This window comes from Zosterops lateralis, assembly GCF_965231275.1.
Source record: "Zosterops lateralis genome assembly, chromosome: W".
In the NCBI taxonomy this organism is placed as follows: Eukaryota; Metazoa; Chordata; class Aves; order Passeriformes; family Zosteropidae; genus Zosterops; species Zosterops lateralis.
The window spans coordinates 17978858-18001904 of record NC_139801.1 but is presented as its reverse complement, the minus strand read 5'-3'; the positions used below and the strand labels follow the sequence as shown (position 1 = coordinate 18001904).

Sequence of the window (23047 nt, the reverse complement as noted above, 5' to 3'; positions counted from 1 at the left end):
ATGCAGGGGATTCTCCATCCCGCCCTGACGTCACCGCGGTGCGGCGCAGGCCCCGCCCCCGCGGGCCGCCATGTTGGGGGCGTGCGCGGGGCAGCGCAGCGCGGTGCCGCCTTCGCCGGCTGGCAGCGCCCGCGCCCCGCGCCTGGCCCCGCGCCGCTACGCACGGCCACCGGCAGCGGCCGAGCCGCCGCGGCCCCACAGACGGGACATGGTGCCGTGCGCGCCGCTGGACGACGAGCCGCAGCCCTGCCACAAAATGGAGCTGTACGTGAGCGGCGCCGAGGTCAGTGCGGGACGGAAGGAGGGGGGACGGGGCGGTCTGGCTCCGCGCCCCGCCGGCACCTGCGCCCGGCTCGGTCTCCCGCGGCCTCTCCTCGCTGCCCCCTCAGCCTGCCCGCCGCGCCCCCACCTCCCCGGCCTGCGCCCGGCCGCGACCCGCGCCCGCCCTGCCTGGTCCCGCCGCCCGGCCCTGGCCCGCAGCAGGTGGCCCCCGCCGTCCCGCGGGCCTGGCCGCCGCCGCCGCGCAGCCCCGCGGCCGCCCCGGGCCCGCCCGTGCCCCCCGGGCGCGGGCCGTGACACGTGTGGAGGTAGCTGGACCGGCGCCCGGGGGAGGCCGGTGCTTTGTGTCCCCTCCCGGCTGCTTCGTGTCACAGGTGTCCATCCCCACGTAGCATCCAAGGGGTAGTAAACTCACTTTTATGGCCGTAGGTCCTGTGAAAAGTTACTTTAAGTTCTGATGGTAATTTGCTCGCGCTAATGTGGCTGCACATTCAGGTAGGTTGTCACTACGGAGGTCCCTTTGCCTTCTCCTGGAATAACTATACATTAATTTTCATACACATAACGACTTGAGAGAACCGGGAGTGCCTGGCTGAGGTTTGGATGCTTAAACATGCTAAAGGATGAGGAACGACTTCGAGGTATTGCTTAGTGCTCGAGGTGCTTCATCAGCAAGGAGTAAATGCAATTTAAAAGAAAATAAAAGGTAAAACTGGTTCTGTTGCAATGATTGCTGTGTCTCAGCAGAACGTTGTGCTCGAGTATTAAAACTCTTGCGCTTTGAAATCAGAAGTGAAGGGTTGCATATCAGGTATCGTCAGCTATGACAAATAAAAGATTACACCTAGTTCTGTTAGACACACAAAAGATGTTATCTAAATAAAGCTGCTTAAAACTGGTCAGACTTGCTTTCTGTAGTGCACCAGACTCTTATTGTAAGTGAAAAGGGTCTGTAGCAAAATCATCTCAAAGTACAAAGTGTGCAAGAGAGAAAGGATGTCCTTTAAAGGGTCTTGTTGAATTTTTTTTTCCTGATAAAAATTGAAAGGGGAAAAAAACCCCAAATTTCTTAGTGCTTTTAGTATTTGGGGATTTTAGTACCACTGCAAAGTACTATAATTACTGGATATGCATTTTTATGCCGTGGCTGCTACACTCTAACACTTTAAAATGTTCTAATGATTAATAATACTTGCTGCGGTCCCTCTACCTTAATATTAGAGAACTCCTAATTATGTTAGTGAATCTACAGAATCAGAAAGCCAGCAGAAGTGTTAAGGCTTATTTGTTTATATTGTTTGTAAAAGTAGTTTTTTATAATTGAGGTTTGAAACTTAGCGAAGGTCTGCGAACTTTCTTAGTTCTGTTGATCAGTTCTTTAGGAAATATTAGGAAATTATGATGTATCAGTGCTAAAATAATCAAGTGTAGTGTTGCAGCTGAACTGGGGTGTGCATCCCTGGGTGTTTTTTGGCTGGACAAGTCCCCCCAGCAAGGGGAGCCAGCAGAGCACAGGACAGGGGTGTCCAGCTGAAAGGGCTCTGTGCTTGTGTAACATCTGAAGGCAACTGAAAGCAGCCAGTCACTCTTTAAAATGTATTTTCCTCAGGCCTGTACCTGAGCTATTTCATAAGGTCTGTGTAAAGCTTCTCCAGTTGTGCTCTGATTAAAAGGAGACCTGGTGTTTGTTGTGTTCGTATTAGGTTTGGCCAGCAGCACTTAAAGCCCATTTGTGCCAAACCAGTTTCTTCAAATTGAGTGTGAAGTTCCCAAATTCCAGGAACAAATACTTGTGTTGTCATAACCCTTTCTATATGTGATGTCAGGAATGTGTTGCACTTCTCACTTGTTGGATTTCTACATCCATATGGCTTGAGGATTCAACAAAGGTGTATTTTATGTCCAAATGAATTTTAGTTTCGGCTTAAATTTTATAGAATTAAGTATAGCTCATAGTATTCATTATAGCCTTTTATTGGCAGTCTGAAAGATCTCTGACCTTGGCCTTGCTGGAACTACAGTCAACAGAGCTACTGTGAAATAGGTTTTTATTTTGAAGATTAACTTCTGCCTTCTGGTGCTCTTGTCCATCAGCTGTGGCACAGGAGGAAAAATCAGAGGAATGGTTTTCTTTGAGGACTCTGCTTGTTGACTAAATTTAGGATTTTGTTATTAGCAGTAAGTGCATTTCCAGTAGCACTTGTGTTGACTTAGAGTGAAAACACCTGGCAAGGAAAGGAGGTGATCTTGAAAGTAGGAAACAAATTTTCATGCTTCAAGTCACGAGAACAGTATGAACTTTTGGAAGAAATCATTGAAGGTCAGGATTGAATTGTTTTGTCCTTTTTGGGGGGGGGTCTTTGAGGTGCTGAGGATTTGGGGCTGTGCACTGTGCTGTTGCTGTGTTTATATTCCTGTGACAGTATCACTTGTGAAGTTGTTTTGTGACTCTGGCAATTCCTTAAGCCTAGGTAGGAAGGATCAGTGTTGTGCTGTTAAAGTTTAAATATTCAGTGAACTTCTTTCCCTCTGGATATTTGATTAATAAGTATTTCCATGGTAATAAAAATAGGTACGAGGGTGTTGATCATAATCAACTGTTGTAGATTACTAAAATGTAATTACAATCTACAAAGAAACAGGAAAGTAGACATTAACATTTTACTGACCAAGCTGAATGAAATGCAGAAATAGTTGGAATTGTGTGGAATACAGGAATTTGGGCACTTTCTGCCCCTTGAACTGGGAGGATTGCATTTACAATGAGCTGTGTAATTGCTGTAAGCAAGTAATGAATATTGTGAATTGCATAAATGCAACCTCCTTCTCAAGTACTTATTTTTGCAATAAATACTTCAAGAACCAGTTGCTTAATTGCATGATTGTGACAAGCAAGACAAGGATGAAACAAAAAAAGTGGCTGAAAACTAAAGTGTTCTGCTGGAAAACGGGGCTGCATTGAAAGTTGCTGCCCTTCAAAAGGCATTTTCGTGAGCTGAGCTCTGCTGCTGTTGTGCATAAGCTGCTGCCTTTGCCAGTTGAAATAAATACATCTTTGATTTTGGCCAGTGTTTTCAGTCCATCCTCTGGAGCACATTCTGAGCCTGGTCTGTCAAAAGCCACTGAATTTTGTCAGTGTTAGGAGTTGCATAACTCCTTTGTGAGTAATTACTGGCAGTGACTTGGATGACTCAGCTCTACCTAGTTTTGTGCATCTCAGAATCTCCACAATCGGCTGGTGTTCTGTTAAGGAGAGAAAGTAAAACATTGCCCCTAATTTGAGTGCCCTCAGCCATTGCAACAATGTACAGATTTTGTAAAGATCTTGAAGAACAGGTTGCCTTTTAAAAAAAAAAGTGTTCACGTTAATGCTCTTAAAGGAGAAACAATGAGTGTCTTTATGCATTGAGAAGGACTGCAATACAGTAATAATGATGGTGGGTTTATTTACCACTTCTGACACTAATTTTGGAAATCTGCTATAGTATTCTGAGTATTTGACAGGAGCCAGGAGTCTTGCTGGTAGCTCACCTTGCTTCCCACAGGATACCTTTGGAGACACTTCACAATAACCCTAAATGCAAAGAATGGTATGATTTGTTTACTCATCATAGGTAGAATTCTGCTATTTATGTAGTACTTCACTACATTAAGAAAAAAATTTGAAATTGTTGCTTTACTGGCAGGAATTAAAAGATTTCAAGTCCTTTGCTAATTCAGTGATCCCTGTACTTGGGGTCAGCTTTGTGTCTTGTCAGAGCTATAACTTGGAGGCACACGTAATTCTCCCTTGATCTGATAATGGGAAGGATCAAAATGTTCTTTTAAAATCACTAATTATATGTTGCTGAAGGTTTGGTGTCCTGTCTGAATGTATGATTTATTTGCCACAGGAAAAGAACTTTGTAGCTCTCCCTGGTAATTGATTATGGGTTTCAGGTGTTTTAGATTGCCTTTATCTCCCTCTTTTACTTGGTGTGTTAAAAAGTGTGAGGGAGGTTAGAGCCCTCTTCCCGTTGTGGGGGAAATTGAGGGACTGGCCCGGAGTTTGTGCAGGTGGGGAGTGGATGTGCCCAGAACCCTCAAATTCTTCAGACCTATCTCAGGAAATCCTCAGTAGGCCAATGTGTTGCTAATTTAATTAATGATACAAACTCTCTATAGATGTAATTAAGAATAAATGAGGAACAAATGTGGTCATCCTGTCAGGATATTTTTTTCAAAGTCTTTTTGACATAATTGGGATTTCCGATGTAAGCTTCCACTCAAATATTTTAAAATAAGTATTTGAAGCATTCCTTCTGTGTGTGGGGAAGGAAACTGCTTATTCCTGTGTTCATGTGGGAGAACTGAGGTGCAGCTCTGGGAACACCACAGTAACTTCCCAAATGGAGCCCAGGGAAGGAGGAGCTGTGGAGGATACAGGAGGTCTTGGTGAGCCTTGGGTAGAACTTTACCTGTTTGAAGCCAGACAAGGTTTTAGGTGAGTAGTGTTGAATATTGCTTTTTACTTCTAATTATAGTATGATGATGAAATTCCCAGTTCTGCTTTTTCTAGAATTTTTAAAATTCTGTTTGGATGCCTCAGTGAAGACATGTAAAACCAGGGCAGGATGAACCTACTTTACATCTTCCACTGCTTTTCCTGGGATTAGGCATTTCTGCTGACCTTTGCCTGGCTTCTTTCAGCCAAAACCTGTAAACCCACCAGGTCCTAAGGCATTTACCATGTAAACAGTGAAAACATCCTTAATATGGGGGAGGGCAGATGGTTCAAATCTTTGGTAATACTGGGAATCCTCTGTTCTGCTGTACTAATCAGAGGAAAAACATGTGCAATAGTCATTAAACCTTTTTTCAGCCCACAGAAGCCCTTTGGATATTCTCCCAAGGTAACAGGGATGGTCCTAGCCATGGGATCCATGACACTACTTAAATCCAGAGGCACATTGCTCTCTGTGAGGCAGTTGGGACCCTCAGCCTGCATCTCTGCAGAAGTGTCCGACCTGCCAGGTGCTCTGACCTAAACTTTGAGCTCATCTATTTAGATAGTTCCTTTTGTTATTTTATACTAACCAACAACATGGGGTACTTTGTGTCATTTCCAGAATGTGCGTTTGGAAAGTATTGTCACTGTTTGCCTAAATGTCTGAGTTCAGTTTGTGTTTTCATGGGAGTTAATGTTTAAAATGTTCAGTTGTAGGACTTGAGCAGCACTGAACAGCAAAATGATTGAAAGATGAAGGAATCTCCTTCACAATCATAGTACTGGCTTCTTTCACCTGTTCTTTTTATAGAGAGCTGTGCTTTTTAATTCTCAATAATAAATTAAATTTGTGCATTTGTAGATATTTAGTAAGTAATTACTTAGAGGTTAAAATTGTTCTGTTCTATATATGTTTATGCATAAATATTCATGAATAAATCACTAAAAGGAGCCTCACTTAGCTGTAGAAGCTGCATTTTGTTATCTGGTTTCCACAGAGGTGGGAAATAAGTATTAACTGTCACTTTTTTTTTTTTTTTTTTTTTTTTTTTTTTTTTTTTTTTTTTTGCCAGCTTCTGGTTATTGAAACTTGGCCAATTAAGTGACTCTACAAGACAGTAATGATTTGATTTTTGTCATTGACTTTTTTTTAGCTGAATTACTTAACAAGCTACCAGACTTTGGGGTATATACCAACAAGTTTGCAGATTTTTGTTCCTTTTTTCTTTTAAATGGACAGTGACCAGACTTCACAAACAAATATGGCAAAAATGTAGTTGTGTGTATCAAGTAATAAAAGCATATTCATGCCTTTGAACATCAAATTCTTTGGACTACAAATTGGCAGGTGTCCCAGTCTGTATCAGTACAGAGAGACTGGACAGGAAAAAACAAACACAGACCAAGGAGCAACAGTGAAAGGGAAAAGTGCATGATAGGAAATTGTTAATTAAGATGATTACCTGCCATAAAAATCCAATAGCTTAGTGTACTTGATTTGCCAGCAAGTGGGAAATACATTAAACGGTGTTCTCAGGAACAACCTAGATGAAATAACACACTGATTTTGGGTTCAAAACCCCATTCCAGCCCCATTTTTTGTATCTATATTGTTTTCAGTGTATCTACAGTTCTTTTGGCTGGTAGCATTGGTTCCAGAGCTTAAATTTAAGTAACAGAACTTGGAAAATGTTGCCCATATTTATAGAAAGAAAAGGTGAAATGCACAATAAAATCACTTTGAATTAAAGTCCCTGAAGGTACAATGTTATGACATTTCTGAGTACCTGGAGTAGAAACCCAGTTTATTTCTAGTTCTAAATAAGCTTTTTGGACAATTTTGGTGGGCTTCACATTGGTACACACTTGAATGTAATCTTATCGTGTTGTGAAAAGAGATTGCATGGAAATGAGGTTGGAGGTCAGAGCTGGGCTGAACTTTGGTGTTACTTCTGGATTTATTCAGTTAATTTGTGCAATAGCAACCATCGTGAGTGTCTTGTCCCTCCCACTGTCTAATTTGGAAAAAAATATTTTTGCAAAAAAACAAATAAGTTATGTAGTGAATGAGTGGCTTTGGTTTCTGGATCCAGGGTAATGCATGAGTGATTTTTGGCTGTTAGAATTCAGGTGGCAACACATGAGAGATGAATGATGGGTATGGGTTGGAGGTACCATTGGTTAAACTGAGTTATGATAAATAGAAACTTGTAGAGTGAAAATAAATGAAGTTTTGTGCTATTTCTTTGATCTGTTTTTCTGGGGGGTTTTGTTTGTTTGTTTGTTTTTGTTTTTGTTTTCCCAGTGAGGATATAGTCCAAAAATCAGTTGTCAGTATCTTGCTACAAAAATTGGAGATTTAATTTTATCAAAAGCATTAATTTGTGAATTAGCTCTTGAAAGCTCTCAAAGGCAGGAGTCTGTAGCAGCAGTGGAAGTGGTTGAGGGTTTGCCTGGGTGACAGTCATGGTACAAACCTGTCCCTGCAGCCCCACCTGTTCCTTCAGATTCTGAGTTTGGTTCTGAACAGAGGAATCTGTGGGGCATTTCGTTGTAGTCCTGTGTTTTACCAACTCCCATGCTGACAGCAATACCATATTCCAGTATCTTAGGCAGGGATTTTAGAAAAACTCAAAAGTACAAGAAAAAAAAAGTCGTTACCCAGCCTAGGAATTTAATTTGTTCAACTTCTGTTTTCAGAAAAAAAAAGTTTGGTTTTTTATGTCATTTCTAGTTAGTATTTTAGTGTGAGACCTGTGCCACATAAAGGTAGAGATGCTGAACAATTAATATATAAATAAATTAGCAGTTATTACTAGCAAAATCCATAATGGCATTCACCTGTTTTTGTCGGGTATTTCCAGTTTTTAATGAATGCTTTGCATGTCTGAACAGAGCATGTCCTTCATATTTCTGGGGTTTGGTATTTTTTTATTTATTTTCAGCACTGAATTATTTGTGATTTAGAGAGTGCTTAAAGTAAGTTTTTAATTTTTTTATTTTTACTACAACTGTGAACTTGGTATTTTCAAAAAGGCTTGGAATCATTTTTGCATCTTTTCTGTTTAAACTGCAAATTAATTTTCATTAGAAGACCCTAGGTTTCTAAAAATCATCTGCAGCATAAGTTTCATGCATAACTGAGGAATCCTGCATTAGTGTCATCCTGTAGGGGTGGTATCTGTAGATTTAAAGGAGTTTTAAATTAATACCAATTAAATAACACTGGCATAATAATAATAAAAATGGCATTTACAAAGGGAGATGGTAAATAATACATAAGGGAGATGCTAAATACAACTACTGAGTAGTAGTGTTTGTTTGAAACTACAGCTTTAAATTAGAGCAACCCCACCACCAGTTTTCACTTGTGTGCTCTGAAATGTAAATTGGTCAAATTTCAAACTCTTATTAATTTGAAATTGCTGGGTCTCAATTATGTTTTTTGCCTTTTTTTTCCTGCATTCCCCTCTCCAGCTAAATGGCCTTAAAATGGCAGATGAGCCTATGGAAGAAGGTGAACCATATTCCTACCACGTAAGTGTTCGATTCCTGCTCACTTCAGCCACTCATTAGCATGACCTCCTGTTGAAGCAAAATTTATGCATTGCCTGCTCTTTAATAACTTCTGAACCCATCATTTTATGTGATGGCTTTGGCTTCTTCTCTTCCAAGGTCAGGATGAATAACACGGGAAACGATGTCGAGTTTGGGCTTGGAATGTTTATTATATCTTATCTATTTACAGTATTTACAGTCTCACGAGCCGTGAGCTTAACTAGCAAGCTAGAGAAATGAGGTAAAATGGAGTGCTTCTAACTCTTTCCAAGGTTATTTAAGCGATAAGTACCCAATACCAAGGTGACACCTATATTATTTATGTTTCTGGTCCAGTAATAACCACCCAAACCCATGAAGAAGAAGGAAGAAGAAGGACACAAAGACAACATGCAAAATCCTCCATCTTGACTCATATGTATTACTGTACACTAAAACCCCAAATTCTAAGTTTCTAGGATTCAAACATCTCCCCCTCTTGTTTGAACCATGAAGACTGCTTTGACTGCTTCATTTTTCTTGACTTACCACTCCCTAGAGTGGAAGAAAGAAATGTCCTTGACTATAGATTGACCTTTCTTGTATAGCTAAATTTGGCACGAAAAAATCATGTTTACAGAATTAGTGATGTCTAATTCTTCAGGTTCAAAAGATGCCTTGGGAAGGTGAGGAATTCACAAGCCTCATGCATCTACTGGCATGCTAATTAAACAAGTGGAAAGTGTCTTTTCTAGGATTGTACAGGAAAGACATATTCTATCTAAATCTGATGGACTAGCTAAAGTCTCCTAGATATTTTTTAGGTTGTGTAACTAGTAAATTTGCACTACTACAAGCAAGTAAGCGAAAAGCATGAGCATAACCTTTGATAGAACTCCATATTTCTCTTAAACTATCATCTAACAAAGGAATTCTACAATATTACTGATCTCCAAACTTTGGTCTTTGGTTGATTAACAGGTAAGGTAAGGTTGCATTGCTGAAGGCAAACAAAACAAGATATGAACATGATACCTGATATAACTCTATGATTTTCTTTGGTTAGTTTTTGATTTGAGGCATTTTCTTTTTCATTCTTAATTTCCAAGCAAATCTTTTAGCACATTCCTTTTTTGGTTTTTTTTTCCCCAAATTTGTTCTGGAACCACCCAAAGATATGGCACTAAATTGTTTTGTTTGTATTCAACTCCACATATGTGAATCTCTTTTGATTCTCTCAAAAATTCTGTTCTACGTTCCTCCAGAAGAGTAGGAAGATGAGAACTGTTTTCTTCTTCGTGACCCACTGTAACTAAAAATTCAATGGCTTTGTACTTAGTTTGGGATTCTAAATCATAACATGATGTACACCACGCTTGTGCCAATAGAGCTGTATGATACTGTCTTGGTTTAGGAAGACAGGTATCTGCCAGGGAAAGCTGAAGTTTCCCTTGGAATGGAGAATGTAAACCACCCCCCCCCCCCCTTTTCCAATTATAAATTTGCAGTTAGAGGCTTTCAGGCAAAGATTTGGGGATAGGAATAGCAGTTCTTTACTCGTATGTATAACAAAGCAAACAAAAACAATAACTACAGCATTAATAACAAAACAGTACCAAGGACCTTGAGGGCTTTGCTTCACAAAACCCAGGGCAGTTTGGTCTCGGTGCCCCTGCAGGACCCTCAGAGCACCAAGCTGGAATGGTGGAAAGTCCCAGGCTGGTGACTGGAATGGCAGGGTGTCCCAGCAGGGCAGGGGGGTGCAGGGTCACACTGTAGCAAAAGGAGCAGCGCCGAAGAAGCCACGATGGCGGGGCAGGGCTGGCCCAGCTCCAGCAGGGCAGCAGAGGAGCTCAGAATTCCAGGGCAGGGGAGCAGATGATGGTAGATTTCCCAGGGCCCAACTTTCTGGTGACAGTGAACTCCTCCTGCAGCAAGCAGCAGCCTGGCTGTTCTCTCTCTCCGAATGCCGAAAACCCCAAGAAGTCAAGCTGCCTCCAGCTCTGTCCTTTACCTGCCCCAAAAAACTCCACCTCTTTGTTTTGGTCAAGCACCCTTAAGCACCCAATACTTAGTCTCCTAGTAACTTATGGGGAAAAAAGTTCTTTAGAGTAAAAAAGGAACAAACTTAACCCGCAACAGATACCAACAACTCCCACACTTTTAACACTGTCACAAAACTCAAGGTTCACAGTTCTTGCATGCGGGACAAGAGACGTCTGCCGTCAGGTACAGTCTCTGTTCAGTTCACGTTTGCATGTTTGCTTTTCTGTTCTTGGAGTTGTCAGCGTGTTTCTGTGCTTGATATGACTTTACATTCTTTGCTGCAGTCCACTTGGGTTCTGTATCTGCAGAAACAGAAGCAAGCTCTTTGCCACTGGTTAATAGAGAAAGTGTACCTTGATGGAAAAATGCATAACTCTTGTTAAAAACTGAAAACAATTAGGAAGAAATTTAGATACAACAACTAAGAATATTTCAGATGACAAGCGTAATTAATGACTGTTAACAATAACACATGTAAAGTTGAATGATTGTTAATTACCAAAATACTGTCCCATTGTTCTAGAGTCTGCAACAGCTGAAGAACCCCTTTCCACTAAGGACCTGGATATCCTGTCCCGGGCAAGGTTTTCAGGTTCACTCTACAAGTTGGTCTAGCTATCATATTTATAAGGTTAAATTGTCAAGTTAAAGTGACTTGTATCTAGTTTTTTGGTGCAGAAAACATCTGGGTTTGTTGGTAAAAGCATCCCATCTAGTTAAAGTCAAGGTGTGGTCAGGACCCTGGCTTTATACTAGAGTCATGTCCTTTAATACATTTTTAAAACAAAACTCTTAACAATAGTAGTTATGAAATTCTTAAGCAGCTAAAGAACATAAGGAAGGATCCTGAAATGATACGTATCTTTTAGATAATTACAGAAAGAGATGTTAAAACATATACAAAGTCAACTATAAATATAGAAAATTAACAAATTCACATTGTGTAATTAATATATCAGCACTAGTCATCCTAGGAAGTTGAGATAACACTTTTCTAAACCATTATGTACTTATGACCTTAAGATAAAATACAGAAAAACCCAGTAAAACCGCTTACAACCAATAACAACCACGATGTAAAAATTGTCTTCTTCTATCCACAAATAAGCTTTTCAGTGTTTCATCACAGCTGTTTCAGTCAAAGCTGTCTTATTTTCAAGAAAAAACAACTAAACTTTGCAAATTAGATAAACATATTTTAACAAAATCTAAGATACTTTAAAACCTATGTGGAATAAAACTTTAATAAGATATAAATCTATTATCACTTAGACTTCATAAATCTTAATCTCAGATTTAACTTATACTTAACAGGGCCCAAACTTAAACTAAACCATACAGAAATTACTTTTAATAGTAATAGAGTACTAAAATATAACCTAACTAAAACTTAAATATAGTAAATGACACTATTGTGAAAGTAAGTCTCTTCCCCATACTGTAATGGGTTTTTGCACAACAAAAGAACAAATGATTACTGCTTTTCCTTCTGGTCCTGTAACAATAATTGGATTTTCACTCTGCATGCATAGAGAGGCTCCCCTTATCCCCAAGAGAGATTTCTGAGGTGTCACAAATCCCACTCTCTGGACCAAAAGATATAAGAAATAATTTTTACATGCCCCTGTATCTAGCATGCCTGTGGTTGCAATTGTCTTGTCATTTAGTGTCAAGTTGCAGGTTATATGTGGTTGGTCTTGGCTTATTTGCTTTATCTAGACGACATGAGCCTCCATGTCTTCACTTTCAATTGCTGTCTGCTGACTCGCTATTGGCATGACTTGTTCTATTGCATTGAGTGGTAAAGCAATGGCTTTAGCTATCGGGGTATTTTCTGGAATAATCAACGGAGCTTGTAAGGCTTGAGACAACTGTCAACTCTTCATTCTGATTTGCTGAAATGATTGTTGGATGAATTATGAGCCCTAAAATGCTGCTTCTGTTCTTGCCTATAATTAAAATGTCTTGTCTCTTCCATGGTGTTCCAGTGACTCCTGTGGATATCACTGCATGATTCTCATTCATGAAGTATGTTAATTTGGAAGTTGCCAATTCGCATTGTGCCCCTGGGGGCAGCAATTCTGGGTTGCTTGGGGTTCCTTGCATATTGTGTGTCTTGAGGGGTCCTGTGCTGATGAATCACTGTCTTGGTTTGAATGGACAGGTATCTGCCAAGGAAGATTGGAGTCTCCCTTGGAATGTAAGCCCCCTCCTCTCCTTTTTCAAATTATTATAAATTTGCAATTAAAAGGCTGTTAGGCAAAGATTTTGGGAATAGGTATAGCAGTTTTTTACTAGGGATATAAAAAAAATACAAATGTCACAGTACGAAAGAATAAGCAAACAAACAAACAAGGAATCCCAGAAAACCCTGACAGAGTCAGAAATGCAACCTGACGCCCTGTTAGTCAGGGCATTGGAAATAGTCCAAAGTCAGCCCTCCTGGAGTGGCAGATGTGGTCCTGTTGGAAGCAGAGATGGTTCTGTGGAGCCAGGGGTCCAGAGGTGGGTCCAGTCTTCCTTTGGGAGTCTCGTGGGAACACCGGAGTGCCTGGTGACACCTGTGGCTCTTTTTTTATCTGGGTAGAAATGGTTTGCCTTCTGCTCTCTGGTAGAGCATTTTACAATAGGATGATGAAATGTGTCATGCCATTGGTGAGCTTTAATGGTGCGTTAACAGAAGATATTCCCATGGGGGTAGTGAAAGGCTGAACAGAGATAAGAGACAATACCCCACCCGGTTTTTAACAGCTGGCTTGTTATCAGGGAAGGCAGTTACTTCCTCTCTTCTGGAGTTAGAACAGATAAGAAAAAACCTCCCCAACTGAGCTTTGGCCACCTCTTTGTTTTGGTCAAGTACTCTTAAGTATCCAACACTTAGTCTCTTTGGTAACTTATGGGGAAAAAAATCTTTAAAAAAGGAGCAAACTTAACTTCCAACAGTCACCACCATTGCTTTTGTCATCGCATTGGCATGCTACGCTCTTTTTGGAGTTTCCCTAGAGGTTTTCCATCCACATCCACTTTGGAATGATACTGACTTGCAAAGTGTTTTCCTTTTCTGCATCTTGGGCAACAACTTAATGCTCTTGCACTTTCTGCAGACTCTAGGAAATACTTTTTCAGATGTCTAAATCTTCCACACTTGAAACATGGTCTTCTGGCAAGTTCTGCTGCCATTACTTTTGTGGAGTTGTCTTGCTGATCTGCAGCTTCTTGATGTCTTTCAAATTTTTCTCCCAAGATGTTTGCTTGGACTGCTGCTACATTTGCAGAGGTGCTTATCTTGCTGCAGGCTTCTATCATTTGAAGTAAAGCTGGTTGTGCACCAGGTAAGGCATGAATTACAAGCTTGCATTCTTCATTGGCATTTGCAGAAGCTAGGCTTTGAATTAAATGTTGTGCTACTTCCTCACTGCATTGCCTCTCAACTGCTTGAGTGAGACGATCTATGAATAAGGTGAATGGCTGAGCTACTCTCTGCCTTACTTATGTGTAACTGCCCTCTGGAGCTCTTTCAGGTTGAATTTGCAGAATGGTTTTTGAGCTGCTTCTTTGATATCTGTGAGCGCATCTTGAGGCAAACTCATAGCTTGATCTTCGGGTTTATCGTGAGGCGGATTGCCGGCTAGTTGGGCTAATGTAAGGGCTGTATTTGGGCCTCTAGCATAAAATTCTTGCAATGTGATAAGAGCTCTTCTCCATTTGACTTCCCATAATATGTGTTGTGAGTCTGTTACAATTGTAGTGGCAATGTATTTGCAATCATAAGGCACCAAATCATAAGTATTAAAGATGCCTTTCAATAGTTGCTTGAAGTAGAGAGAACTCAAACAACTCTCTCTAAGTGCTTGTCTTAGGTCTTTAATTACATCGTGTGTCAATGGTATCTATCTGGGATTTATATTTTGTGGACTAAATCTCACTGGGATGGCCATTATTTGTGTTGATACCATGTTGAAATCTTCTTTTAATTCCTTTCTTCTAATTTCTGACCAATTAGTTGGATTTGGTATGTTTCTTGAAGGATCTTTTGCATTATTATTTGAAATGACTTCTGAAACAGGATGGAATGGAACAAATTCTTTTTTTATATTCTGTAAATTTGTGTCTTGCAAAGATACTCCTTCTTCGGGCTTCACTGTTGTATTCATTCCCTCTCCTCCCGTGTGGAGAGCTAGTGGTTGCATATGCAGTGTAAGTATCAGAGGGTGCCATAATAAAAGCGGCCAAAGGTGGCGCTGCAGCAGGAGGTCGAACGTCTTCTTAGAAGATGGCGTCGGCGGAAGTACATAGAATCATTTACGGAAGTACACAGGGAGTTGCCATGGCGACGCGTCTCTGCCCGCTCCGGGTGGTGATGGGGCCGCCCCTGCCGCTTCTGGCGGTGGTGTAACCGCTTCGCTCGCTCTGAACAGCGCCAGAGGTGCCTCAGTATCTTGCGGTGTTTGCGTATCTCACGCAATGTGTCCGATCACTGCTTGCGTAGCCCACGTAACCTGCGCAGTTTGTACTGCTGATTTCTGTGTGCCGGGGGGTCCGCCCAGTCCCAAACTCGTTCCCAGTAATTCATAGGGTCCTCTGTCTATCGGGATTGTGCCTTCCTTTGGCTGAGCTGCGGATAGTGTTCTTTTAAAAGCTGCCGACTCTGTCTGAGCAGGAGAAGGCGGGATCGCTCCTTTCTCCGCTTTTTGCCTTACGAGTTGCATCTGGGAATTTTTCAACTCAGCGATTACGTCGCTGGGATCTTCTGCGTTTGCCTGTCCTCCTGCAAGCTCCTCTTGTCCCTGGCTTGTCCTTGCTGGGGTCTGAGAGGTAGCTGAAGCCACAGCCGCGTTTTGTGGTTTTAAAATTCGTTGTGGAACCGACGGGGTGGCTTTGCTCACTTCTGGCGACGCCGCTCCGCTTGACTTGTGCGGGGGGGCTGCCTTGCCCACTCCGCCCGGTCCGCGCGGAGCCACTCCATACGCCCCGTGAGGGGGAGTTACTCCGCCGACCCCGGGCTGCGGGGCCAGTCTGCCCCGCTGCTTGCTTTGCTGCTACGCTATTTACAGGCGCCTCCGAGGGGATTAGCTCGGCCGCTCCACCCTGTCCGAGCGTCACGGGTCTTGCCGCCCCGCGCTGCGGAGTTGGTCCGCTTGCTGTAAGGTGCGGGATCGGTTCGCCCGGTCCAAGCTGTGCCGTCTTGCCGGCGCCGTGCAAGCGGTCTTTACCGTCCGTCTCGCTTAGTTTACTTAGACCGTTCACTCCCTGCTGCGCAGTGTCCGAGATTTGCGTTGTTTGCGGCAGTGTCTGCGCTGTTTGTATAACTGAGGTGATATGGGCAGCTACCGGCTGTGCAGTTAACATAAGTGGTGAAATTTGCTTGATAGCCGCTTTTTGTGTACGGACACATCCGCTTGATTCCGTACTGTTCCCCCATAAATCCTGGGGTCCTCTGTCTTGGGGCAAAGCCTCCACAGGGTCAGGGATTTCCTTTAACACCCGGGTTTGTCCCCACCTCATGCTGGGTAGCCATCAGTGATTTTTCAGGTGGCAGTGACGCTGCGGACACTGATGGGATGGGGGAGAAACTGCCTCTCCTTCCTGTACTTCCTCTGCTTTCTGCCATGCGGACTCAGTGTTGCTGAAGTGATTTTCGGCTTCATGTCTGTTTGAAATTGCCTCATATATTACCCTTCATACAGGGAGAAGCTTTGCAGCTGTGCTGTTTCTAAGGGTGGCTTGATTATAGTGTTACACTGACAGAGTCCCACAGAAACGGATGAAGAAGCAGTTCTGCATCTGCTTTTGAGAACTATTCTTGTACCCAGATCAGAAGGTCTCTGATCTGATCTCTTGAGACAGAGATAGGGTGATTTTTTATCATGGACTCTAGCCTATCCAGGCCTTCTTTTTGTGTTTTGAACATTGGGTTTCCCATTTTTATACCATATTGGCTCTGAAGGAGTATTTAAAAGAGTTCCTACCTGACTCCTGACTTCACCGTCAGCTTCTTTTCCTTGGTCTCCGGTGTTCCCATAGCCAACCTACAGACATGAGCTCCTGGAGCTGAGCTGTTTTTTCTTTTTTCCCGGGGATTTTATTTCTTTTCTTCCTAGCTTTCTGCTGCTTCTTCCCAGCTTTCCACTGTTTTCTTCCTTCAGAGAGGTTGTGACCTGGCACTAGCAGGTGTTTTTCCTCATGCGATGGGCACCATTTGTGATGGTTTTGGCTTCTTTTCTTCTCTTCCAAGGTCAGGATGAATAACACGGGAAACGAAGATGTCGAGTTTGGACTTGGAATGTTTATTATATCTTATCTATTTACAGTATTTACAGTCTCACGAGCCGTGAGCTTAACTAGCAAGCTAGAGAAATGAGGTAAAATGGAGTGCTTCTAACTCTTTCCAAGGTTATTTAAGCGATAAGTACCCAATACCAAGGTGACACCTATATTATTTATGTTTCTGGTCCAGTAATAACCACCCAAACCCATGAAGAAGAAGGAAGAAGAAGGACACAAAGACAACATGCAAAATCCTCCATCTTGACTCATATGTATTACTGTACACTAAAACCCCAAATTCTAAGTTTCTAGAATTCCAACAATTTTATTTGAACAATATCTGAGAAGACTCTAAGTCTCAAAGATGGCTTTGGAAATTAGTACCTGGATAGGGACTTATGATAGTTTGAGTGTTTACTCTGCTGTGAGATAGGATTAGGAGAAAAAAGGCAAGCAGGCCCAAACTTCAAGATACAAAGATAGATTTATTAACACACACCAAAAGGAGAAAATGAGAATCAAAATTAAACTTTCAAAACACTCTTCCTCCCCCCCACAAAGTGTTTACTTTCCCACAAACAACATAAAGAGACAAAACCTTTGATTTTCCATCAGTTTCACCATTTAAAATTAATCTTTCATCAGTTCTTTGGGAGAGGAGCCTCTCTTAGAACTTCCATGGAAATTCCTCACTGACAACGTAGAACAGTTCTCTTGTGGGTCTCAACTCTCACAAAGACACCTGCCCAGGAACCTGTCTTTGTGAAGTCCCTCCCATAAGCAGCTTTCCCAACACTGCATATGGGTCATGTCTGCTTATTTAGGGTACCATTTAAAGATGCCTCTTCTAGTATAAAACCAAGATTCTCTTCTTCCATCTCCAAAATCATCTTCATCTCAAGAACTAGAGATCTCCTTTTTCCCTAGGAGCAAAGGGCCACATATCACTTTTCCTTCCTCTGTTCAAAATTCTCCATTAAATCTCAATCATATCAGCCCACAACTTTTTACTAGAGCCATGCATCCCCCCAAACAGCATTCATATGTTACAGGAAATAGTCTAGTCTCCATGGTTTCACAAGAGAAGTCCAGCCAAATGAGGCTATTCCTCAGAACTTTACTGTCTCGCTGACTTTGTGTCTCAAACCATGTCTTCTCTATGTTCACTCTGTCCCTTTCCTCTCTCTCAGAGAAGGGTTAGCGCTCTGGAAACTTCATTTGTATAAGGAAAGAGTTAAATCTTGCCCAGGTCTACAGAGGGCATGATGGTTCTTCCTGGCGGTGACCAAAGGTGGTAGGGTCTGGCCTCACTGGGCTGCGCCAGAGTCTTTGGGTTCTGGCTGCTGCAGAGCCACTTGCCCGGCTGCAGAGCGGCCTTTGATCTTAGCTGCATGATCTCTCGAGCAGGCTGGGCTTTCCTTCCCCCCCCTTTTCTTCCTCTGCCTGTGAGTCACTGGAGGGGAGGAGGAGGCTCAGCCCCCGCAGCTCAGCGGCAGGATGTTTTACAGCTGCTGGAAACCTGATCCGGGCTGAGAAAGGGACATATTCTCCTCCTCTCCCCTGGCCCAGGAGTCACCGGTCCCAGCACCTTCCTGGGAAAAGCCTGGCCCGAGCAGGGGCCAGCTGGGCCGCGCATAGGCCCCGGAAGGGACCCGCAGCAGAACAGGGCCAGCCCAACCGTGCCCAGAGCTGCTATCAGGGGCTCGGCAGACATAAGTGGCAGCCTCCCCTCCCCCTCACTGGCAGCTGGGGGGAGTGGGGGGGCCCAGGGGCCCGGCCAGTCGCCGGGCCACGTGGCGGAGTGGGACCAGCCCTGTTACCTGTTCCAAGGCAAGAAGGGAAAAGGAAGTTTCCCAGGATCCTCCATTATTTACCCTCTGTGTGTTCACAGACATATTCCTTTCTAATTGGTTTGTCAAGCTATAACTTCCTGAAAAATCACTTCCTGACCAAACCACCACAGGACTGTAAATGCCTTGTTTGGGAAAATCTGCTGCATGAGGCAGAGCTTTATGGAAAGATTCCCTGTGCTGGAGGGAGCATTTGATCTCTCAGCCTCAGAAATGCTCAGGCCAACCTGGAACCTTTCATACAGAGTGCTGAATACTGCTCTTGCTACAGTCATTTGTTCTGCCTTTGTAGTTTTTAGTGTAACTGCTGTGCCTTCAGCTCAAAGGTACTTAATTCTCCTCTTTTATAACAGAATTAATATGTACACCAGTATGTTAATTTTGCTTTTATGTGGAAATATCCCAGGTAAGCCCCTCTTGAGCATGGGTTTTGTCCAGTGTCTGTTTAGGAGATACTGAAGTGTGATGAATGTTCTGTGTGCTAGCTAAACCTTGGACTAACTTCATGCTCATCCTGTGTGTGGTGAAATGCCTGACTTCCCATGGAAATATTGGCCAGCATTTCTCAACACACTCATCCTTGTATTTTTGAGCAGGGTCATGAAGGTATATGTTGCCCAGAGAGTCTCTGGAAGTGTCCAAGGCCAGGTTGGACAGGGCTTGGAGCAGCCTGGGATAGTGGAAGGTGTCCCTGCCCATGGCAGGGGGTGGCACTGAATGAACTTTAAGGTCCCTCCTAGCCAAACTAGTCTGGGATTCCAGGATAAGTAGATCTTGTCACCAGCTGTAAATACTGCTTTGTGTTACAATAACAACATGTATAACAAAGGGATTTGGAGAATGTAGTCTTAGGCATAGACCCACGTGCTGCCTGGACATTTCCTGGTGTGGAGTGGGTAAATAAAGTGTCAGAGTGGTCTCATGTGTAGCAAAGAAAGGAGCAGTGGATTGTCTGAGTTTTCTACTGCTCTTGAATGAGGAGGAGGAGGAGGGTTGCTGAGCTCTCGGGTGCTTGGAGCCACATTCCATGGAGCTGTGACAAATCATGACTGATCCCAGAGTTTCCTATGGCTCCTTGGCTCCTGGTGAAGCTGTTGGGAGCACGGAAGAGTTCCCTCTTGTGCAAGGCCACTGGGTAGTGTGAAAAACAAGGTTCACTTTTTGGTAAATTTTAAGAAATATGTTTATTAAAAAATTAAGACAATTAGGAGATAAAAAAAGCCAAGTACGGCTGGCCGGGTGACTTGGCATTCAGCCAAGTCCACACCTTGCTATCTTAGAGACATTCGTTAAATACCCTTTCTGTTATATCAATATATGAATATTCATAAAATTCTATAAACTAGTTTCCATATTCCAGGAACTGTTTTGCATGTCTCCTCCTTGGGTCTGCCTTTTTAGAGCATGTGTGTTTCGTGGCTGTGTCTTTTTTTCTTTTCTATCGCTTCCAGCTTGGGCCTTGGTCCATACTTTCTTCAGGTGGTAGATGCTGATAGTTGGTATATCAACAGCAGGGTCCTCTTTACATGTTCGTTGGATGTTATCCCGACCAAACAGGCAGTTTAAGCATGTTACATCAGTTACTACCACTATGCCTAATTTTCTAAAAGCAGAAATAAAAACTTATATTCTATATCCTTACCACAACATTATTAACCATATAGCACACATCTTGCGAAAAGCCAACTCTATAATATATATATAACAATTCCTCCCTCTTTTTTTTTTTTTTTATAATTCATTTGGCTTGAGCCATATTTTTTGTTTTCTAGCCTCCATTATTTGTTCATTTTTTTCATAGATCAATTTTGCTTCTTCAAGGGGGTCTTTTACATAATTTTGTTTCTTTAACACCATAATCCTTTGAGCTGTTCCGGATGTAGTCAATTTTGAGTCTGTAGGTACTGTTACCACTTGCATGCCTTGAACTACATTTGTAATCAGCTGAATGAAACAGGGGATTAAACAAGGAAGAAATATTAGGCCAGCAGTAGCACATAAGAGAAAAAGTCCTAGTTTTTTCCACCATTCTATTCTCAGTAAATTATCCCACCAGCTGCTTTTTAGCATTGATTCCCACTTTTGGACTGGTACATGAGCTACTTTTCTGATATCATTGACTATATCCAGAACAGCATCTCCATTGTCATCTATTTTCAAACAACAATCTGATGTATTAATTTTCCACAAACACCCCCTTCTTCAGCTAGTAAATAATCTAAAGCTAACCTATTTTGATATACTGCGGCCCTTGTTTGGCGTTGTTGACTTGTTATTAATTCCAATGCCTGACCAGTTTTGTTTGTTATTATTTCTACAACAGCCTGGAGTCTTATGATGCGGTTCAGCATATAAATTGGGGTCCGATATCCCCAACTCCCATCCTGTGCCCAGGTGGCTGGCCCATATGTTTCCAATATGCGTTCAGGGGGCCATTCATCATCCTCCCATATCTGGAATCCTCCAATTACATCTCTTTTATTTCTTTTTTAGTCCTCATAAACTGGTATCCCTAATTGATCTCCCTTTGGTCCTGGTAAAAGAAAGAATCCTGGCTGTATGATTCCCAAAGTGCAGCTCCCTTTCCACTTAGAGGGGAGTCTTGGGTATGCTCTCTTTCCACATATCCAGAATAAGCCATCTGGTGCCTTCTAATAATCTTTTTCCTGTTGATTTATATTCTCCCAAAATTTGGATATTTCTGGAATCTCGAAATAGGGGTTTTTTTTGTGTGTCATTACATTGAAAAAGTCCATCTACTTTATTATATTCACAATTTCCCCTTTTTATTTTCTTTTGAGTCCAATACCAAGTTGGTTTCTCTGGTATCCACCAAGTAAAAGTTCCATTGCTGACCTTATATCTTTTACAGGGAGTGTTTCCCACTTCATTAAGAAAGTTTTTTCCAGTGTGCCAGAGACATTTTTCACCTATTACTGTTGAGCTTAAAATCCACCCTTCTGGTCAGTTTTCCCCTTTTGTATTTGTCTGGTTCCACTTAAGGAGTTCAACCGGGCCTAAGCTACTGCCTTTCTATGGCCACTCCTCTGACATCAAAGCTCCTCCACAGACCCAACAGTTGGTTATGTTAAGTTCCTTGCTTATTCTTTCCCCCAGTTCCACAAACAGATTTTTTCCCCAGTCTTCAGATATCTATTTCTTTTTCTAATTGCTGGTCCAGTTTTGTATACAAATTCTGGAGTGAGATTTGTACCGGGTTTGATTGCTGTGCTGGCTTTGTCTTTTTGTTTACCAGTTGCTCTTTTACTAAATCTTGGGCTTTACTCCCAACAGCATATGTAAAACAAATCCATCTTTCTCCTTTTGGACATTTATTTCCCAACCTGTCACCACTTGTTCTCAAGTTTTCCACAATCTAATATTTTTTCCCATTATGAGTACAACTATCTAATTTGGATGGGTTATAGCAGTGACTGTCGATATGGGAATGTGTAATAAGGAAGGAACTTCGGTGTCTTTCTATGTATAACTTTCGATAGCATCTGTGGCATGACTTTGCCGATATCCCATAAGGGAAAAGACAAAGAATGAGTGACAGAAGAAGGAATGACAGAGGTCTGGTATGGCTTATACCTCCACCTTCCATGCCTTTGGGGTTGCAACCCACAGCAGGAGTATATGATCTTCTTGGTGGCAAGTACAGTGGCCAACCCAGTCTTGCCCTCTATTTTTTTTGTCACTTCCTTTTTGCTGATTCCCAGGCAAATTGTCTTTGACACTTCTTAACTGTAATTTCCCACTGTTCTTCAGGTATTTTCCCACTCAACAGTCACTAGTAATTCCCATACACAAAGCAAAGTTACTATTTCAGCTCTTCTTGGTTCTACCAGGATGGGGAATAAATTTGTCCCTCAACACTTTATACAATGGGTGTGTTACTTTTGTGAATTTACAATACTGAATTTTACTTTTAACCCGGCTAACATGTTCAGTATTGGCATGAATCAGGCAGGTTATATAGTATAGTTTTGATGAGAGTAGTAACTCCTCTTCTTCTGTGTATAAGTCCTAAGGCGAGAATATGAGAATCCTCTGACCAAAAAAGTCCTAATCCTTCTGTTTGAGGTGGAAATGTTTCCCCCACGAGGAGTATAATGGAGATATTTCGGAGTTCTTCTAGACAGGACTTGAAACTACTGATATGTTTGCCCTTATTTCCCAGTAAGGTATGATTCTTTATATATTTCTTGGGTCATTTAGGTTCTCCTCAGTTCATTATTACTCAGTCCTCTTTTAAGAGTCAGTTTAGTATCACCCGGTTTAGATGTTACAGTCCATTCCTTCGGTTCTTCCACGGGTCCTTTGATCCTGCTGGCGTGGATCCACCCTCGTTCCCTGGTCCAGACCGCAGCCTCAGTTGTCAGTAGTACCTGAAAAGGACCTTCCCATTGTGGAGTCAAAGATTGTTCTTTTTAAGTTTTAACTAGTACCCACTCCCCTGGATGAATATTATAGATTTTAAAGTCTAAAGGTGCAGTTTGAGGGAGTATTCCTTTTAATCGCAGATTTTCAAGGGTTTTTGCAATTGTATTGACATATTTCTTAACACTCATCTCTCCTA

General features: G+C 42.2%; 1 protein-coding gene across 3 annotated transcripts in view; it reads left to right on the top strand.

Annotated features, from left to right (window-relative positions):
• Window positions 1-202: 202 nt before the first annotated feature.
• LOC310922109 (ribosomal protein S6 kinase alpha-6-like) overlaps window positions 203-23047 on the top strand; it is a 54536-nt gene continuing 31691 nt past the window's right edge. For 2 of the 3 annotated variants that reach the window (XM_083882461.1, XM_083882460.1), the window contains exons 1-2: window positions 203-283; window positions 8243-8302. In XM_083882461.1, coding sequence (XP_083738587.1) covers window positions 209-283; window positions 8243-8302 — 135 coding nt within the window. In that variant the 5' untranslated portion in view covers window positions 203-208. Of the gene's footprint in view, window positions 284-8242; window positions 8303-18743; window positions 18792-23047 lie in introns of those variants that run through there. The other variant, XM_083882464.1, reaches the window with a different exon arrangement.